General features: G+C 39.3%; 1 protein-coding gene across 2 annotated transcripts in view; it reads right to left on the reverse strand.

Annotated features, from left to right (window-relative positions):
* LOC126356101 (negative elongation factor A-like) overlaps positions 1-20,445 on the reverse strand; it is a 149,741-nt gene that overhangs the window by 48,423 nt on the left and 80,873 nt on the right. For both annotated transcript variants that reach the window (XM_050006800.1, XM_050006802.1), the window contains exon 3: positions 14,882-14,967. In XM_050006800.1, the coding sequence (XP_049862757.1) occupies positions 14,882-14,967 (86 nt within the window). The remainder of the gene's footprint in view (positions 1-14,881; positions 14,968-20,445) is intronic.

Here is a 20,445-nt window from a genome sequence, read left to right on the forward strand (position 1 = left end):
GTTTATTTTTTTTATTAGGTATTTTGTGTACGAGTCTTTTATTAATAGTGCATAATAATGTGTCATTCTGACAGCATGTTAATTCTGTAAACATTAGCTGTTCCAGTTTACCGCATTGTATTCACCTATTTCAACAATCTCCTGACAAATGATCAGGGTAGTAAATATTATAGTCAAATGTTTTATGTTTTTTATTTTATACTTTCTGACATGTTCCACACCCAAAAGTATCTAATCTAGGTGGCATGGTGACAGTGATTTTGATCAAACAGTTTGGTTTGTTTAAAGTGTATTCCATCCAATTAGAGTTTCAAGAAGAATTTACAGACACGTGTCTGACAGCAGGTGGTTACTTTAGCAAGCATATAGTCATCTCCAGGCAAAGACAGTTCACAGTTTTTTTTTTTTTCCAAATGTAATAAAGTTAATACAGAAGTTCCCTTTTTTCGCTGAGCAGGGCTGTTTACCATTATAAGGGTATCCTACATTTCTGTTTCGGCTCTGACAAGTATGCGGCAACAGGGAGGGTTTAAACTGTAAACTGCCCGACACACGCCCGCACGCGCACGCGCACACGCACACTTGAAAATGTACATACATTGAAATAGTTTTCCCAAGTCCCATCTGATGCACCAGAAGTAGCCCATGCCGTATTTCCCAATAGAAAAATCAAAACTGACCCTGTATCTCTGTCGTATAAGAAACAATGTTTTATCTAGTTGTGTATGCCTGTCCTGCTGCATACAACATCAGAGCCTCACGTAAGAGTTCTGTTTGGCTGTGTTTACATCACAATACCTGACTGTGGCCAAATTTATTTCTTACTTTAGTATACTTCTTGGATTGTTTTGCAAAGAGTTTCCACCTCGACATTGACAAGCATTGTATCACTGTACTTGTGTTTCCAAGAATTTTCAGATGCCGTTAAAAAAATTATATCGTTTTGTTTAAAAATCTTATTTGCTTCATTACCTCAATTGATATGAGAGTTAAGACACTTTATCACATATCAAGGTATATGCCCCTTAGCCCAACATGCTATTACTAACTGAAAACCTCAGTTCAATATTTGGAACCATTCATGGAAGAAGAAGGGATGTTATGTCTTAAGCAACTCATACTATGTAATTACAACAGATAAAATTTGGCATTCACTTGGCACCATTATCCTGCCAGTGCTTCACTATTTTGCATATACAGAGTGTGCAGTAAAGATGAAGAAAGGAGACTATTGAACAATACTGGTAAACGGTTTCTTTACACACAACACTGAAGCAATTGTTCTCACCCCCCCCCCCCCCCCCCATCCACACACACACACACACACACACACACACACACACACACACACACACACACACACACACACACACACACACACTCTTTTTGTGTATGTTAGCTCTGATGCTCAACAACATTTTCAATCTTATTTAGAAACCTGTTGACCACCCAACAAAATTCTATGGTGAGCCATTACCATTACTCCTGTTAGTAGTGGTTAGTGTATTTCACAACTGCATGAACGGTCTCTTACAACAGGATGAGTGGAATGTAATGAAGAAGCAACCCTTATGCTGCTAATGCTGTTGTTGAAAGAAGGGGGAGGAATGGATAGATGATCAGGTACCTTCTTGCCCTTTATGCAACAGAAACAGCAGTGATCAAAGGCATCCAGTTACAAAAGACAATAGAGTGTGTAACGGTACTTCGACTACCGCACCTCCGCCAATACAAAGATATAATTTACGATCGCGCACTCAGAAGAGCGACCGATTTTTATAAATCATTTTGTTCGTCTTTTTATTTTTGTGTAGGTTTTTGTTTTTAACAACTAACTGATTACTCACTCTCTTGTCTTCATACAAAAGACGTGTATTTTTCGGCACTGTGTTGAATGTGCTTTTGGGTGGAAATTAAAATTTTATTACAAAGCGAGGTTGTTTCAATAGTGATTCGAGGTGGTTATCGCCAAATTTGTAAATTGATCATGACAGTGACAACTTGAAGTTTTCAACAGACGGAGAATCAGTTTCTGATGCTATTTCTGTACAGTCGCTTTTTGTAGTGTTGCCGACCCCGTCTGCCATGCACGGTCAAATTACAGCACGATCTAAATCAGTAATACGATGTCCACCTTATTTGTAACTTCTTTCATCAAACTTCAAAACCCAATCAGATCTTCTATTTTATATTTTTCACGGCAGAACTCCGAGGAAAGGAAACACTACAATTGGCGTCCTGGTGACAGGACTTACAATCTCTGGATTTGATATAAGTGTAATTATTATAAATTTTGGACATTTTATCCAATTTTAATCACTTGATAGCATCAGAAAATGAATTTGAACTAATTCTCATTCATTTCAATTGTAATGTTACGTGCATAAAATTTACAACAATATTGTTTGCCCTGTTATTAATTCGTGTTAATTTTTATTTTCATGCTGAGGAAATTAGTTTGTTAAAAAAAAAAAGAAACGGATAACGTTCTATAAAATAATTTGCACGGACGCGAAAGAAAAATTTTGGATCGAAAACTGTATATCTGACGCTACATTTGCAACATAAGACTGAAGAAAAAAAAAAAAAAATTGGCCAGTGCAGAAATTTACATTTTTCCTGTTTCAAGCAGCCATCTGTACTTCCTTTATTCCGATCCATTTATTTTGAAATTATTTTTCCAAATTGTACTTAAAACTGATTTACTATTATTGCAAATGATACGTGAAGAGCATATTCACAGTCATTTATTTATGACAGGGAAATCTCAGTACCAGTTTAATATGAATAATTCAATTTCTAATTAAAAATCATATAGAAATATCCATTTCCATAACAGAAATTTCAGATTTCAACATATCATATTTTAAAAATTTTTTTGCCATTGGAAAATTTTATTTGCAATTAATTACGAAAATCGCAAGATGGACGCTAGACACGTAGAAATTGTTTCCGCGGGCGACAGTCAAATGAATATTGAACTTCATAGTGAGTATGTTCAAGACAATTTTACCGCATCGATTAAGACAACAACCCCTATATTTAAACAGATATACAGGCAAATGGAGAGTGAGTACTAAGCTACAAAACGCGACATTGACAACGTCAACTTCAGAACCAGACATCAATCAGACACGAAAAAATGACGAAACTAAGACACAGGACTCTGACATGCTCAACCAGATTCTGAAGCTACTTAATGACCAAAACAGAACATTTGACACTTTAGACGACAATTTAAAACGTGACATTGGGAAATTTGACACTAAATTTGATGAAAATCGAGACAAATTGCCGACTTGACAGAAACCACCAGTAGTCTTGGAAGGAAATTTACTGACTTATCAGACAAGGTTATGAGACAAGAAAAGGTATTTATGGAATTCAGTGATGAGACAAAAACTGACTTACAACGATGTAATGAGAAATTGTTAACAGTAGTTTTTGAACAACAGAAGACCAGTACCCACGTTGACGAATTAAGACAGTCACACAATTCCATAAAAACAAACCAAGAACACTTAGACCAGACGATTACAGACCTTTCAGACAGATTAAATGATGTAACATTGGAGCAGAAATCCTTACAGGAAAAGTTAGAAAAACTTGAAGACAGAGCAGATGTAGTATCTTTAAAGAATGACACAACTCAAGCAGAAAAACTTGTACATGAATGCAAATTATGTGATGATTATTTAGATGAGAAGTTTGAGACAATGACACATATCATTTTAGATAAGACAAAGGAACAAGTAAAGGGAGAAACAGATAATATTCAGAAAGAGGTAAGTGAACTTAAGGAAAATGTAATACCAAGTTTGTCAGTGATACCAAAACCCATAACAGGCAACCAAAACAGAAATGAGAATCCGAATAATGCTAGACCCAGCACACAGCCGAAAATAGAATTACCAATGCGAGATACGAATCCCAATGAACCATTTTCAATGCTACCACAAGATCAAAATTACTATCAGACATCACCACATACTATGCACAGTTTGACACAAAATGTGGGACCCATAATACCATCGGGAGTAGCTGATGAAACATTAGTACGACATGGATACTTTCAGACATTTTCATGTGATGAGAAAGACAAAGTGCATACGATTGTTTTCATCCACTCTTTTGACAGTATTTTCCCGACACATTGGTTAGAAGCTGATAAAATTCGATATGTTACAAATTTGTTACGTGGAACAGCAGCTAAGTGGGGAGCAGCAATGAAAAGACGATGTTTAACATTTGAACAGTTTGAACAAGCATTTCTTGAGGAATTCTGGTTGATTACAGAACAGCAAAGTTTAAAACAAGAAGTATACAATCCAGAAATTTACAACCCAAAGAAAGAGACTTTACGTCAATATTTTGAACGCTACCTAGACAAAACATTATATTGGACAAAACCAGCAGATTTACCAGACATAATTAGAGCACTTAAAAGACACTTACCATTTCCTTACCGTGATAAATTAATAGGAGTGTCCGAGGACAACACAAAGAAGTTTTTCATTTATGTTGATGAGATAGATGTTGTTTACGGAGATAAGGAATTTCAATCAATTGTATCCGATAAATCCAAGCAATTCGCGTACGCACAACAACAGAAATGACAGAGGCTATTGGAATTTGCCTCCGACACCACAACAAAACACTCAAAGAAACAATTCGCACTACACTGGGGCCATTCCATTCAATATTAGAAACAACTTGCAGCATTGGCAAGGAAACGGCAATTATTACTATAATGGTTATCCGAACAGTAATTACAATCAGAACAATAACAGTTATATTCAAAACAACAACAACAGAAGAAGGAACTGAAATCGTAGAGATCAAAGAAGAGGATAACAGGCACCAACTAGGATATTTTCAGAGAAACAACATACAACAACATCCAAACATGTATTGCAGGAATAACAGTAATGACAATACCAGTTACAGTCATGGGCGAAATAATGTATGGGGAAATCATAATGGACCACCGCCACGACACGTGCAATACAGCAACCCTGAATTCCTACCTAACTGAACTCCCAATGCGACGCGAGGTAATGTCAACAACCAAACAGCTGATACTTGGGTGACGCACAAAAGAAAAGTAAATATTATTGAGTTGGGCAATGACCCCAACCCGCAGCAACAACCGAATTTGCCAGAAAACGAACGACGACCGAGCTAAGCGCTCGAGTTACGGTCGATAGGGAGCAGAGTGGAACAGAACCGACGATTTGTTTTCTCCTATATGATGACAGTAAGAAAATAGAAAAAGAATTATATCAGGATATAGATTTTAATAGTACCAGTAAAACAAAAAAGATTATTCAGCTGTAACACGAGTTACGATTGGTAGTTATGAAGTGGAAGTAATGTTAGAAACAAGAGCAAATGAACTCAAACAAATAATGAACATACAAACATTGCCAGTACAGAATTGTCACATTATAAGTGCCACAGGTAACAAATCAAAGAACGTGAAATTTCAAGCTCTCATTAACTTCACATTTTCAAATGTACCACTCAATTACAGTTTTCTGGTAGTAGACAAATTAGTTATGCATTGGATATTAGGAATTGACTTTTTGAATGAATATCAAGCAATCATAGATTTAGGTAAAGGGAAATGTCATTTAACCGTAAACCAATAACAACTGACAATAGAGTTAACACAGGGTAAAAACCTAAACAGTAAACAAGGTAAGTTTGAACAGTTACATTTTGTGTATCCAACAGCAACAAACATATGTGATTTAACTTTTAATGAAGCTGTATCTCAGGGAATTAAACCTAATGATTTATATGAGAAACGCACAGAATCTGAATATCTGACGAAGGAACAACAACTTGAATTACTTGAAGTTCTGCAGCAATTTGCTGAGGTATTTGTGGAGAAACCTGGAATTATTAGAGGCTATACTTATGAGATGGATGTTAAACCACACAAAACATACTGTAGAACATATTATAATATTCCTTGGTCAAAGAAACCCTCAGTTTTGAAAGAGATTGAAAGAATGCAAGCTTGGGGTATCATTGAAAGGTCACATTCACCATATTGCAGTCCGATCCTAGCAGTTAATAAAATGGATGGTAGTGTAAAGTTAGTGCTGGACGCATGAGAAATTAACAAAGTCATAATCCCAATCAACACACGACCTATAAATTTGGAAGAACAACTTTTAAAATTTCATAATGTACAGTATTTAACCAATATCGACCTCTGCTCATTGTTTTGGCAGGTGAACCTCCATAAAAACAGCCGTAAATACACTGCATTTCTATGTGAGGGACGTAGTTATCAATTTTGTGTTCTACCCTTTGGTCTATGAGTGAGTCCTGGAGTATTTATTGAAGCCTTAGATACCACAATTGTTATCGCAAATCACAGTTTATGTTGACGACATTGTCATTGCCACCACTACTTGGGAAGAACATGTTCATCTTTTGAAGCAACTTCTGACTAAAATTTTCTGATGCTGGTGTCACTATCAATTTATCAAAGACGAAATTAGGGAGGAGAGAAATCAAATTCCTTGGTCACACCATATCAACTCATTTATCCAGACTCAAGAAAAATTGATGCAATTAAGAATTTTCCATCCCCACAGAATCGTAAACAACTCAAAGCCTTTCTTGGTCTATCGTAATTCTTCAGGAAATTTGTACCCTACCACCTTCTTAACATATTATTGTATATTGATAGTTTTAACTTATGGACCGTCTGACAGCAACTGAATAACACACAATTTTAGTGCCATACGCGTTCCGCCTTATTTTCTGCAAGGCATCATCAGTGGCAGGTTGTGTGGACAATTTCTTATATATTGCGCTCCTGTTGCATTTTTGGTGGCGTTCTTCTTCTTATGAATGCCAATTTGCGATTTTTTCCACATTCCACAGCACTATGCACTGAACACTTGTTTTAATGCAATGTTTTGGTTTCTGTTGCCGACTGTCAACAGTCCACACCATCTATCTTTACTCAAAAGAAATAATATTTGGAAATGGACAGAGTTCTGTCAGACAGATTTTGAAGCGATTACGAATGCTTTAGTAAATGCACCGTTGTTATGTCATCCTGACATGACGTCAGACTTTTGACTAGTAACAGATGCAAGTTCCTATGGGCTCGGAGCATTTTTATTCCAAATTCATGTAGAAAATGAACAAACAGTCATCAAACCTATCAGTTTTGCTAGCCACACGCTCACTCAATGCGAAAAGTCATATTCAGTGACCGAGCGTGAAACACTTGTCATAGTACGGGCATTTCGCAAGTTTCGCTACTTTCTATGGGGAAAACGTACTAAGCTTTCTACTGATCATCAAGCTCTTTCTTTCCTGCTATCATGCAAGTTATTACATTCACATCTTACACGCTGGTGTGCATCACTACAAGAATATGATTTTGATATTATATACATAAAAGGAGAATCCAACATTATAGCCAATGCTCTATCTCGTTTGCCACATGGCCTACAAGAATTTTCAGAAGTGACAGAACAAACACCAGATTTCAAAATTTTACTCATGTATGACGGTACATTTGCATCTTCCTACAAAAACATGTGCAGGAAGTTAGCCATATTGCAGGACAATTATCCCAGGTGGATCCAGATAAAGAATAAATTACGTGCAGGAACAGACCCACATCTTGAAAAATATTACACATTAAACAAAGAGGTACTATTTCACCGACAAAACCCTGAATCACAACATTGGTGTGTTTGCTTACCTGAAGCTCATGTTAATGATTTTCTTTTATTTACACACAGAACTTGGGGACACTATGGTGTAACCAAATGTACAGATAAGATTATACAATATTTATATTTTCCAAATTTAAGGCGAAGAGTATTGAGTAATATTAGGAAATGCATCATATGTCAGAAAGCCAAATATTCTAATCGCACAAGCGTGAATGAATTGCATCCAATCATACCTAAGAGGCCATTACAGCTAATTTCTTTAGATGTTGCAAGACCCTATCCATAAGCACGTGGAGGAATGAAATACATCCTTGCTGTGTTCGATTTTTCCATAAAGTATTTAAAATTATATGCTTTACGTTCAGTTTCTACCACTGCTATTACCAGACGTCTATTAACAGATTATTTTGTAAGAATAGGAAAACCTGAAGCTATGATCACGGATAATGCAGCATATTTTACCAGTTTAAAATGGAAAACTTTTATTGAAGAACAGAATGTTAAACATATTTTAATTTCAAGATTTCACGCGGCAGGAAACCCGGTAGAAAGAACATTTTGAGAATTTGGACAGTTTATGAGAACAAACACACACACACACACACACACACACACACACACACACACACACACACCAGAGAAGCACACAAAATGGGTAGAATACCTAGCATGATTTGAACAAATAGTGAACATTTCTACTGGATACACACCAACCGAATTAATTATGGATGAAATAGAAAGAAGTGAATGGACAGACCCTTTACCTAAATTTACAGCAGCAACAAATCCTGTTAGTTTAGAAGAAAATGTAAGACGAGCTTACACAACATTATGTGACAAAGCTAAGGAAAGAAAGCAGAAATATGACAGAGGTGTCAGGAAAGGACAAACATTTCAAGTTGATAAGTTAGTTTTACTAAGAACACATCCTAAACCCAGAAAACTGAAACATTTAAACACGAAATGGCAGGTCTTATACTCTTGACCATACCGAATTGCAAATATTCCACACCCTGGCTGTTATTCATTAGAATATCCATTAACACATAAACCCAGAGGTCTACATCTGCACAGACATTTGAAAAATTACTTACAGTAAAATGTTAGCTAATGAGAAGAAGATATGATATACAGTTATGATGAGCCTACATTGAAGTTATACAGATACTTACAATATAATGAATGTAGGTAAGTCTAGAAAGCAATGTGAACCATCCAACAGCTAATTAGATATTTGGTTATAAGAGGAGTTGCTATTGAGGCATATACACATTAGAGGAGGCAGAGAACTGAACAGAATTATTTTCTTTAGGAGGCATGTGATAACAGCAATGTTGATATGAGTGATGCAAGTGACTGAATGAGATAAGTGAATGTAATTTTAGTTTAATAAGAGGATAAATAGTAATATGGAGAGAGGTAAATGGAATATAAGATAAGAAAAGGGTATTATTATTATTATCGTTGAAGTAAAACGTAAGTGATGATGAATAAGAGAAAAAAAAACAGAAAGAAACTTCCACATGGGAAAAATATATTAAAAACAAAGATTCCAAGACTTACCAAGCGGGAAAGCGCCGGCAGACAGGCACATGAACAAAACACACACACAGAATTACGAGCTTTCGCAACTGGCAGTTGCTTCGTCAGGAAGGAAGGAAGGAGAGGGAAAAATGAAAGGATGTGGGTTTTAAGGGAGAGGGTAAGGAGTCATTCCAATCCCGGGAGCGGAAAGACTTCCCTTAGGGGAAAAAAAGGACAGATGTACACTCGCACACACACACACACATATCCATCCGCACATACACAGACATATGTCTGCTTGTGTCTGTGTATGTGCGGATGGATATGTGTGTGTGTGTGTGTGTGCGCGAGTGTACATCTGTCCTTTTTTTCCCCTAAGGGAAGTCTTTCCGCTCCCGGGATTGGAATGACTCCTTACCCTCTCCCTTAAAACCCACATCCTTTCATTTTTCCCTCTCCTTCCTTCCTTCCTGACGAAGCAACTGCCAGTTGCGAAAGCTCGTAATTCTGTGTGTGTGTTTGTGTGTTTTGTTCATGTGCCTGTCTGCCGGCGCTTTCCCGCTTGGTAAGTCTTGGAATCTTTGAATAAGAGAAAAAATATATATAAAATGCTGAGAAATAAGTATGTTATTTTGTGTAGAATGAATACTGGATAGATGAGAATGTTATGAGTAATTGAGAATATGTTTAGAGGAGAGAAACTAGATTTGAACGCTATATCACATATACTCCAGGAATACATAATAAAAGTGGTGGAAAGAGTATTATTTATTGAACAATTGGTACACCTGAGAACTTATGTGGTGTCTTATATATTCTTATAACTAAAGGTGAAAGTATAGATTTATGTGTAAAGAATTATTTACAGCAGCCACTGTTGAAAATATACCAGAAGATTTAAATCTATAACACTTCAACACTAATCTAATGGGAACTTGTAATGAAATTTTTGGAGTTATCTAGGCTTGACACTAGCAGAAGCCGACCTCGGGGAAGATCAGTTTGGATTCCGTAGAAATACTGGAGCACGTGAGCCAATACTGACCTTACAACTTATCTTAGAAGAAAGATTAAGGAAAGGCAAACCTACGTTTCTAGCACTTGTAGACTTAGAGAAAGCTTTTGACAATGTTGACTGAAATACTCTCTTTCAAATTCCAAAGGTTTCAGGCGTAAAATACAGGGAGCGAAAGGCTATTTACAATTTGTACAGAAACCAGATGGCAGTTATATGAGTCGAGGGACATGAAAGGGAAGCAGTGGTTGGGAAGGGAGTAAGACAGGGTTGCAGCCTCTCCCCAATGTTATTCAATCTGTATATTGAACAAGCAGTAAAGGAAACAAAAGAAAACTTCGGAGTAGGTATTAAAATCCATGGAGAAGAAATAAAAACTTTGAGGTTCGCCGATGATATTGTAATTCTGTCAGAGACAGCAAAGGACTTGGAAGAGCAGTTGAATGGAATGGACAGTGTCTTGAAAGGAGGATATAAGATGATCATCAACAAAAGCAAAACAAGGATAATGGAATGTAGTCGAATTAAGTCAGGTGATGCTGAGGGAATGAAATTAGGAAATGAGACACTTAAAGTAGTAAAGGAGTTTTGCTATTTGGGGAGCAAAATAACTAATGATGGTCGAAGTAGAGAGGACATAGAATGTAGACTGGCAATGGCAAGGAAATCGTTTCTGAAGAAGAGAATTCTGTTAACATCTAGTATAGATTTAAGTGTCAGGAAGTCATTTCTGAAAGTATTTGTATGGTGTGTAGCCATGTATGGAAGTGAAACGTGGACGATAAGTAGTTTGGACAAGAAGAGAATAGAAGCTTTCGAAATGTGGTGCTACAGAAGAATGCTGAAGATTAGATGGGTAGATCACATAACTAATGAGGAAGTATTGAATAGGATTGGGGAGAAGAGAAGTTTGTGGCACAACTTGACCAGAAGAAGGGATTGGTTGGTAGGACATGTTCTGAGGCATCAAGGGATAGCCAATTTAGCATTGGAGGGCAGCGTGGAGGGAAAAAATCGTAGAGGGCGACCAAGAGATGAATACACTAAGCAGATTCAGAAGGATGTAGGTTGCAGTAGGTACTGGGAGATGAAGAAGCTTGCACAGGATAGAGTAGCATGGAGAGCTGCATCAAACCAGTCTCGGGACTGAAGACAACAACAACACACTTGACACTTCAGATTGGAAGAATTATTTAAGAGAATATATTTAGCAGTCATCTAATGGCATAATTAAAGCTCATATACTGTACTGAACTAATGCACCATTAAATAGAAAGGAAAATAAGGGGAAAACAAAACTCAGTCCTCTGTTGCGGCTCATACTCTCATCCTTCCCTTGGAAAAATTTACGCATGTTAATGAAAAATTTGACATTATGTAATTGGTGATTATCTGACAGTATGGAGAGACATACACACACATTTAATTATGAATGGAATTTTACAGGTACCGCAAGGTAAATACAGAATGGATATACAGCATGGAACAAAGCAGCAATTATCTGACAAAAACTAAGAAGATTTATTTATTAAGTAAAACATTTATTTATATTGCTTGATACTCATGAAAGGAAGGAGATGAACTACACAAACTTTATAGGAACATGATTGACTTGAACTAGATATATGTATATACACTTACCACACTGATGTACAAACTTGTAAGATCCTAAGATATTTAGAGGGGCACCACTCTTAGAAATGGTAAAAGAGGGGTACCACTCTTAGAAACAGCAATAGTGGGGACACCACACTCAGAAATGTTACTAGGTATAGGAAATTTTACATTATTTTAAGTAAACATGTATTTTGTCTATCATATTTTATTTTGTGTAATCCACTGTAGGAGATGACTTTACTAGTATTTATGAAGTAGTTAGCAACCATCCCATGAACCTATCCTCCTACAGAGGGCTGTCTTGAAGCTTGAAAAAGGTGTCAATTTTATTCCAGGATACAAGATGAATATTCTAGCGAGTTTCGACAATTACCTTAAAATGTTGCAGGTGTAACGAAAAGGAAAGGAACAAAGAATGGAAAGAAAGGAAAAAGAATGAGCTAACAAATAAAATAAATAAAATGTTTATTTCAATCTGAATGTTAATGTAATTCATGGGTCAGCACAATGATATTGAATGTAACGTAAAAATTTACTATATTTTTCATTTAATTCTGTATATGTACTATATGACAACAATGTAAATATCTTATGTAATGATTAATTGTAAATATGTGTATATTTATGTACTTATTATATCAAGAAATGTATTTTAAGGAGATGTTAATGAACTGCATAGGACTTGTGCATGTAGCACATGATTCATATAAATGGAACTGAAAATGCAAAGAAGAAACCAACGTGATGGAAAACTGGTCAAGAAATATTTATGTAGTGTTAATATGCCTTGAAGTGTATGGTGTAGTGGAAGCCGGGAGGTCTTCAGGTTGGTGTAAAGGACAAGCTCATCACCTGTCGTAGGCAGTGAGGTGTTTCCTGTGCCCTCATTGACCATTTCTACCCCGGTGGACGCCACCAAAATTCGACTGCTGGAGATCACAATTCTATGTTGACACAATGAACAAACTTTAGATTTTATCAAGTCACACGCAAGAGATCCAGGCAGTACAAACACACTCAGAAGCCGATACTACGTTTAAAGACACTGGAGCAATATAATAGAAACATTTATTGTTTGAATTAATTCCATTGTAAACACGAATCATGTGAACTGAATTCAAACGCTGAGCTAAGCAACGATCGTAAGCCACAGTTCAAAGATATTAATGTTACGACTCCTAAAGAAGATACACACCAAAAAGACTGTATACAAAGACTGACATGCGAAGAGCATTGTGCTCAGAAATATTTTTGTAATATGTAAATTTCTTATGTACATATGTATAAATGTATGTAAATTTCCCATACTGCCACGCTCGCTTGCGGAGCGTGTCAGTAGAGGAGGCATTGTAACGGTACTTTGATTACTGCACCTCCGCCAATACGAAGATATAATTTATGATCGCGCACACAGAAGAGCGCTGCGCCAGCGACCGATTTTTATAAATAATTTTGTTTGTCTTTTTACTTTTGCGTAGGTTTTTGTTTTTAACAACTAATTGATTACTCTGTCTCGTCTTCATACGATGAAGTGTATTTTTTGGTGCTGTGTTGAATGTGCTTTTTGGTGGAAATTAAAATTATATTACAAAGCGAGGTTGTTTCAATGGTGATTCGAAGTGGTTATCGCCAAATTTGTAAATTGATCATGACAGTGACAACTTGAAGAAGTTTTCAACAGACGGAGAAAAGTGAAAGACGGGTCGTCCTACAAGAGAAATTAGAACAGCCATGCAGACTATATTGTAATTAGTATTGCATTTCTAACAAGATTATAAGGTAACTTTCAATTAGTTTCTGATGCTATTTCCGTACAGTCGCTTTTTGTAGTGTTGCCGACCCGGTCTGCCATGCACGGTCAAATTACAGCACGATTTAAATCAGTAATACGAAGTCCGCCTTATCCGTAACTTATTCCATCAAAATTCAAAACCCAATCAGATTTTCTATTTTATATTTTTCACAGCAGAACCCCGAGGAAAGGAAACACTACAAGTGCTGCATTCATGGAACAAAAAGAAAATCTAAACAAAATGTAATATTCTAAAATTTTCTCATTATGACCACTTTGTTCCAGGGGTAAATCATTCATTCACTAGATCTCTTTGCAATATCTGCTCATGAAAGGGACCAAACATCACTAATATTCTAGCCAGTAACACCACGAGCACTACTGAATGGCTTAACAAGTGTTGGTACTTCTATGAATGGGAAGATAAATAATGGAGTTGGTTCTTATGTATGACTCAGTGACCAAATCATTATTCTCATAATGAAAAGGAGACTAATATCAATCACCATGCACAGATTTAAATACCTACTTCATAGATTGATGATAATGAAATGGAGAACATAACTGAAAGAGGAAATTGTTTAGCACCTGCCAATGCCCTAAAATGTAGTATCCATGTTTAAAGTTCAAAGAGGTTTCATATGGTGTGCGCTTCTGGATATTAATCTTCACAAGAAGAAGTATAATATCAGAGAAAATCAAACAGATTACAGGTGAAAATGTAATGCAACTGTATTTTGTCATAAAGCAGAAGTCACTGCACTGTTAACTGGAACATCTTTCTTGTTCATGAAACTAATGTTGATACAGAAGTTAAAAATTATTCTTTAACAAAAATACAGTAATGTAAAGTCCTTCTAGGAGATAAATAATTTAAGGAGTAAAGATAACAAAATGGTTCAAATGGCTCTGAGCACTATGGGACGTAACTCCTGAGGTCATCAGTCCCCTAGAACTTAGAACTACTTAAACTAACATAAGGACATCACACACATCCATGCCCAAGGCAGGATTCGAACCTGTGACCATAGCGGTCGTGCGGTTCCAGACTGTAGCGCCTAGAACAGCTCAGCCACTCCGGCCGGCAGTAAAGGTAACAACTCACAAATTAGAAGAGGAATTTTTATGTGCTTTTCAGTGACTCCACGACTCTACTATTTTATGAGCTTTTATCCACACACTCTAATTATTTACATTCTACAACAAAAAGATGATACATACCTGTTGTCCCACCACACTAACTAGGGCTGACTTGTTGAGGAAATGGCATTCAAGTGGCAACATTCCTAGTTCATGGTGCTTCTTGACTGGGGGGAAAATAAAAGGAATCAGCATTCTAAACAATCAATTGCACTTTCATATTACAAGAAGTTGCTATATCAGAGGCATGTGATTTTTAGTTACACACACACACACACACACACACACACACACACACACACACACACACATTTCTTTACTAATTATATTCACTCTGAATCTTTCAGTACACGTACAACAATGTTTTCTTCATCACAGGCATGAGATACATGCTAATACATGGTTAACAAGACAATGGAAGATGAACAGTTAGTAGCAAGTTTTTGATGTGTTATTTAAGCTCATTCAGCTGTCTTTGGACATAAGTTACATAGGCAGTTAAACAGGAGCAGGCAGTTTCTATCATCCTGCCAGCAAGCGAGCTGCAATGAAAATAAGTACACAGAGTCAGAAACAATCTCGATGAATAACATCTTCAAAATGTGATCAGAAACAAAGAGCAGCTGAAACGAAACATTTGCCAAAAAATAGACACTTGCTAACTTTGCTTTTTTCACTCACTGACATTAGATCCAGTAAAACATGTCACATCCTAAATAGGTACAAAATCGGACCATGGAGTCTTCCCCACTAAAGAAAAATTAAATACATGCTACACACAAAAAAGGAAAGGAGAAGGAAAAAAGCAAAGAAGGAAAAAAGTAAAGAATGAATGGGTAACACCAGGTATGATAACCAATATGGAAAACTGTAAACACAGGAGGAGGGAAGTGCAACTACAGGTTAAATGAATTAAGAAGGGAGACAGAAAAAGCAAAGGAGAAATGGCTGACAGAAAAGTGTGACAAGATAGAGAAATTAGAGAAAGAAGGAAAATACAATTTGATGTACAAAGAAGCAATGGATTTGACATTCAGGGAAAAAAGAAACAACAATGGACTACAGCGCGCGCGTTTGAGGTTTACAGGCGCTAAACAGCGTGGTCATCAGCGCCCAAACGCATAGAAACAGGAACACATGCGGTGAAGGGACGAAGACGGACACCGAACAAGGAGAACGGCTAAAAGACACAGGCCTGACGCAGTTCCAAATGCTCACATACAGAGGCAAAACAAGAGGAGAAGAAACACACTAAAAAAGGAAAGGAAACACAAGGAAAAGAGAACAGAAACCGAAGGTAAACAAGGAGGTAACCGTGACTGGCGGACCTCTTACCTAAAACCTGGGTGAGCCAGTCACCCAGCAGCACATTAAAACCCTCTTCCTAAAATCCGAGACAACAGATTGGACAGGACACAAAACCGTAAGACCTTAACCACAGTCGCTGCGTCGTCTTGCAAAATAGAGGGCAAATCCGGTGGCAAAGAAACCACCGCCCTCTGGTTAGAGAATAAAAGACAGTCAAGTAAAATGTGGCAGACAGTAATCTGGACGCCACAAGCACTGCAGATTGGGGGGTCCTCCCGCCGGAGTAAAAAACCATGCGTTAAGGGACTGTGCCCAATGCAGAGGTGAGTGAGGAGAACCTCATCCCGCCTGTATGACTGGTAGGACGTACGCCATGGTCGCGTAGTGGCCTTTACCAGACGCAGCTTATTGTCAGAAACTGCCAGCCACTCCTCTTCCCATTGATGCATAACACGAAAACTCAAAAGGGAGGTTACAGCATGGAGGGGGACGGCACATTCAACAACGTGAGGGAGGGAACATGCATCTTTGGCAGCCACATCCGCCAGTTCGTTTCCCCTAATATCCACGTGCCCCGGCACCCAGCAGAAAGAAACCTCCTTCCCCTGCCGTTGCAGGTGGAGTAGGGCATCATGGATGTTCTGGACGACCGTATCTGCTGGGTACAAGTGTTGCATGGTCTGAAGGGCACTCAGGGAGTCAGAACAGATGAGGAACTTAAGACTGGGAACACATCTCATCTGCTCCAATGCCCGCAAGATTGCAAACAATTCGGCATCGAGGATGGTAAACGCCGCAGGAAGCCGTAACTTGACGACTCGATCAGGGAAAACAACAGCACAACCAACAGAGTCCCCCTGTTTAGAGCCATCTGTGAATACAGGTACATGGTCCGGATGCTGGTTCAAAATATCGTAAAATAAGGAGGTAAAAACAAACGGCGGAGTGCAGTTCCTCTGGTTCTCTGACAAGTCTAGAAGGATGCTGGGCCTCTGGAGCAACCAGGGAGGCAGGCGAGTAAAACCTTGTCGTTGGGGGGCCACAAGCTCCACACCAAGGGACTCGAGCAAATGCTTGGCACGAATCCCAAATGGTCTCGTTGCCCTGGGACGACTGGAAAAGAGACGTTCCATAGGCGGTCGGGCAACGGTAGGGTACGCAGGGGAGGTAGGACAGGCAAGGAAATGACACACCCGTTGCACCATGAGGAGTTTCCGCCGGATGGCGAGCGGCGGTTCCCCTGCCTCAGCACACAGGCTGGGGATGGGACTGGTACGGAAGGCACCAGAGGCCAGCCTGATACCCTCATGGTGTACTGTGTCAAGGATCTCCAGATACGAAGGCCTTGCTGACCCATACACGGTGCAAGCATAGTCAAGACGCGATCGGACGAAAGCCCTATAAAACTGCAGCAGACGCGCCCGATCTGCTCCCCACGACCGATGGCTCAGATACTTCAAAATATTCAGTGCCTTCAGGGCCCGCACCTTGAGGTCTTTAAGGTGAGGCAACCACGACAACTTGTAATCAAAAGTGAGGCCCAGGAACCTCACAGTGTCTCTAAAAGGAAGAACGGTGTCCCTCAAACGCAATTCAGGGGAGGTAAAAAGACACCGAGAACGATTAAAATGAACACACACAGATTTGTCTGCAGAAAAGGTAAAACCCGTCTTTGCAGTCCATGCCTGTAAGCGCTTTATCGTAAGCTGCAACTGCCGACTAGCAGTGACAAGACTGGAGGAAGAACAGAAAACAGCAAAATCGTCCACAAACAAAGAGCATTGGGCAGGACTCCGGATAGTGTACGTGATACTGTTAATAGCGACGGCAAATATGGTGACACTTAAAACGCTGCTCTGAGGAACACCATTCTCCTGCACGTACAAATCAGATAGCACATTACCAACCCGATACCGAAAGAGGCGGTGAGAAAGAAAGGACCGAATGAAGATGGGGAGACGGCCACGGAAGCCCCACTCATGGAGCTGATTGAGGATAAGGCGGCGCCAAGTAGTGTCATACGCCTTATTAATGTTAAAGAAGACCCCTAGACAATGCTGGTTACATAGGAAGGCCTGCTGGATGGCGGCCTCAAGCAGGGTCAAGTTGTCTATAGTGGAACGACATCTCCAAAAGCCACACTGAGAGGGGCTAAGGAGCTGCCTGGTCTCGAGCAGCCAAACCAGGCGGCGGTTAACCATGCGTTCCAACGTCTTCCCAACACAGTTCGTCAAAGCAATACTCCGATAACTACTGGGATGGGTTCGGTCCTTCCTTGGTTTGAGGAGGGGAATCAAAATCGCCTCCCTCCACGAGTCAGGGTACGTGCCGGATAACCATATCATATTGAAACTGAAACAGTTCAGGAGAACTTCCTTGGATGGCAGCAACAAGTGCCGCAGCATGCTGTACCGGATTTGATCATGACCAGGCGCAGTATCATGAGCCACAGACAGCGCAGAATCCAGTTCCCACATTGTGAAGGGGCAGTTATAGGGTTCAGAATTTAGAGACCGGAAGTCCAAGTGACCCCTTTCGATGGCAGTGCGGTAGCGGCAGAAATCTGGATCACAGTTAATAGTGGCGGTAGAGTCTGCAAAATGCATGTCCAGTGTCTGGGCAATGTCTCTCGGCGCCGTGAGGAGACATCCCTGATGCAGCAATGCCGTGACAGGTAGCTGGCTGAGTTTCCCGGAAATCCTCCTGATGGCTTCCAATACTTTCGTAGAACTACTGGAGCGAGAGATGGAGTTCAAGAACGATTGCCATGACCGTCGTTTGCTCTCTTTAATCACTCGCCGCGCTCTGGCCCTTGCCACCCGAAAGGCCGCAAGATTGTCAGCTGAGGGACAGCACATGAAGCGGCGCAGAGCTGCACGGCGGGCTCGGATGGCTGAGCGGCACTCAGTGGTCCACCAAGGGACAGGACGCCTCTTGGGATGACCGGATGACGGTGGGATTGACAATTCAGCAGCATGGGAGATCACGGCTGTAACATGGTCTACCCATTCGTGGACGCTGGCACGATGTTCCAAAACAGCCAGTTGGCTGAAAAGTGTTCAGTCAGCTCTGCAGAGGTGCCACCAGGGCGGCACTGGTAATGCCACAGCCTCATCCAGGAGGCGAATCCAAAGGGGGAAGTGGTCACTAGAATCATTGATTACTTCATGGGGATGAACGACTGTAGCAAAGAAAAATTGTATCTATAGCACGTCACTTGCAGTACTGTCAAGAAAGCCATAATGCGGATTAGATCAGCATTTACTGAACATGATGGCATCACTATCCAGATGGTAAAACTTATTATTGATCAACTACTGCCCTCTATAACAGACATTTTCAATGATTCATTAATCACAAGTGTTTTACCTGAAGCCTGGAAACTGGGACAAATTAAACCACTGTCTAAAAAAGAACATCGCCACAGCACCCTCTGACTACCACCCCATCTGCCTTCTTCCTGCACTATCAAAGGCCTTAGAATATATAGTTCATGACCAGCTCACCAACTACCTAACTGCTAACAACCTACTAGACAAATACCAATCAGGTTTCCATAAACATCGAAGCACAACATCCGCACTGATAAAGGTGACATGACCTGAAACTTGCCATGGACAGACAAAAAGCGACTATCATTTGCTTCTTAGATTTCACAAAAGCATTTGATACTGTCGACTTCGACATCGCACTAGCCAAACTTAGCGGTCTAAATTTCTCAGTAAGTGCAGTGCAATGGTTTCGCTCGTACATGACATCTCGTCAGCAAAGCGTCCTGTCCGGGAATATAAAATCACAATGGCGGCAGGTAGTGTCAGGCGTTCCCCAAGGCTCAGTATTAGATCCCATACTCTTCTCTCTGTATGTCAATGATGTGTCATCGGTTCTGACCTATTGCAAATATCATATGTATGCTGGTGAGCTTCAGTTGTATCTAAGTGTGAAACCAAGCAATCTTAAAAAGCTACTGAAAATTTCAATACTGGTCTCGATGCACTATCAAAATGGGCACAGGACACAGGACTAAAATTAAACCCATCTAAAACCCAAGTAGTACTTGTTGGTCATTCTAAGCTTATTAGCACAAAACATCGAGAATCCGTGCAATATCTCATCTTAAATGGAACAAATATTAATTTCTCTCCCTCAGCAAAGAGTTGAGGAGTAATAATAGATGAAATCTAAATTGGACAGAGCACGTAACTGCGGTGTGCAAAAAAGCATCAGCATCCCTTCACGTCATACAAAAATATAAAAACCCCTCCCTTTCGATCTGAAAAAGAAATTAGTACAAACGCTAATATTCCCAATCATTGACTACAGCGATATTATCCTAC

Source organism: Schistocerca gregaria, chromosome 3 (genome assembly GCF_023897955.1).
Source record: "Schistocerca gregaria isolate iqSchGreg1 chromosome 3, iqSchGreg1.2, whole genome shotgun sequence".
NCBI lineage: Eukaryota > Metazoa > Arthropoda > Insecta > Orthoptera > Acrididae > Schistocerca > Schistocerca gregaria.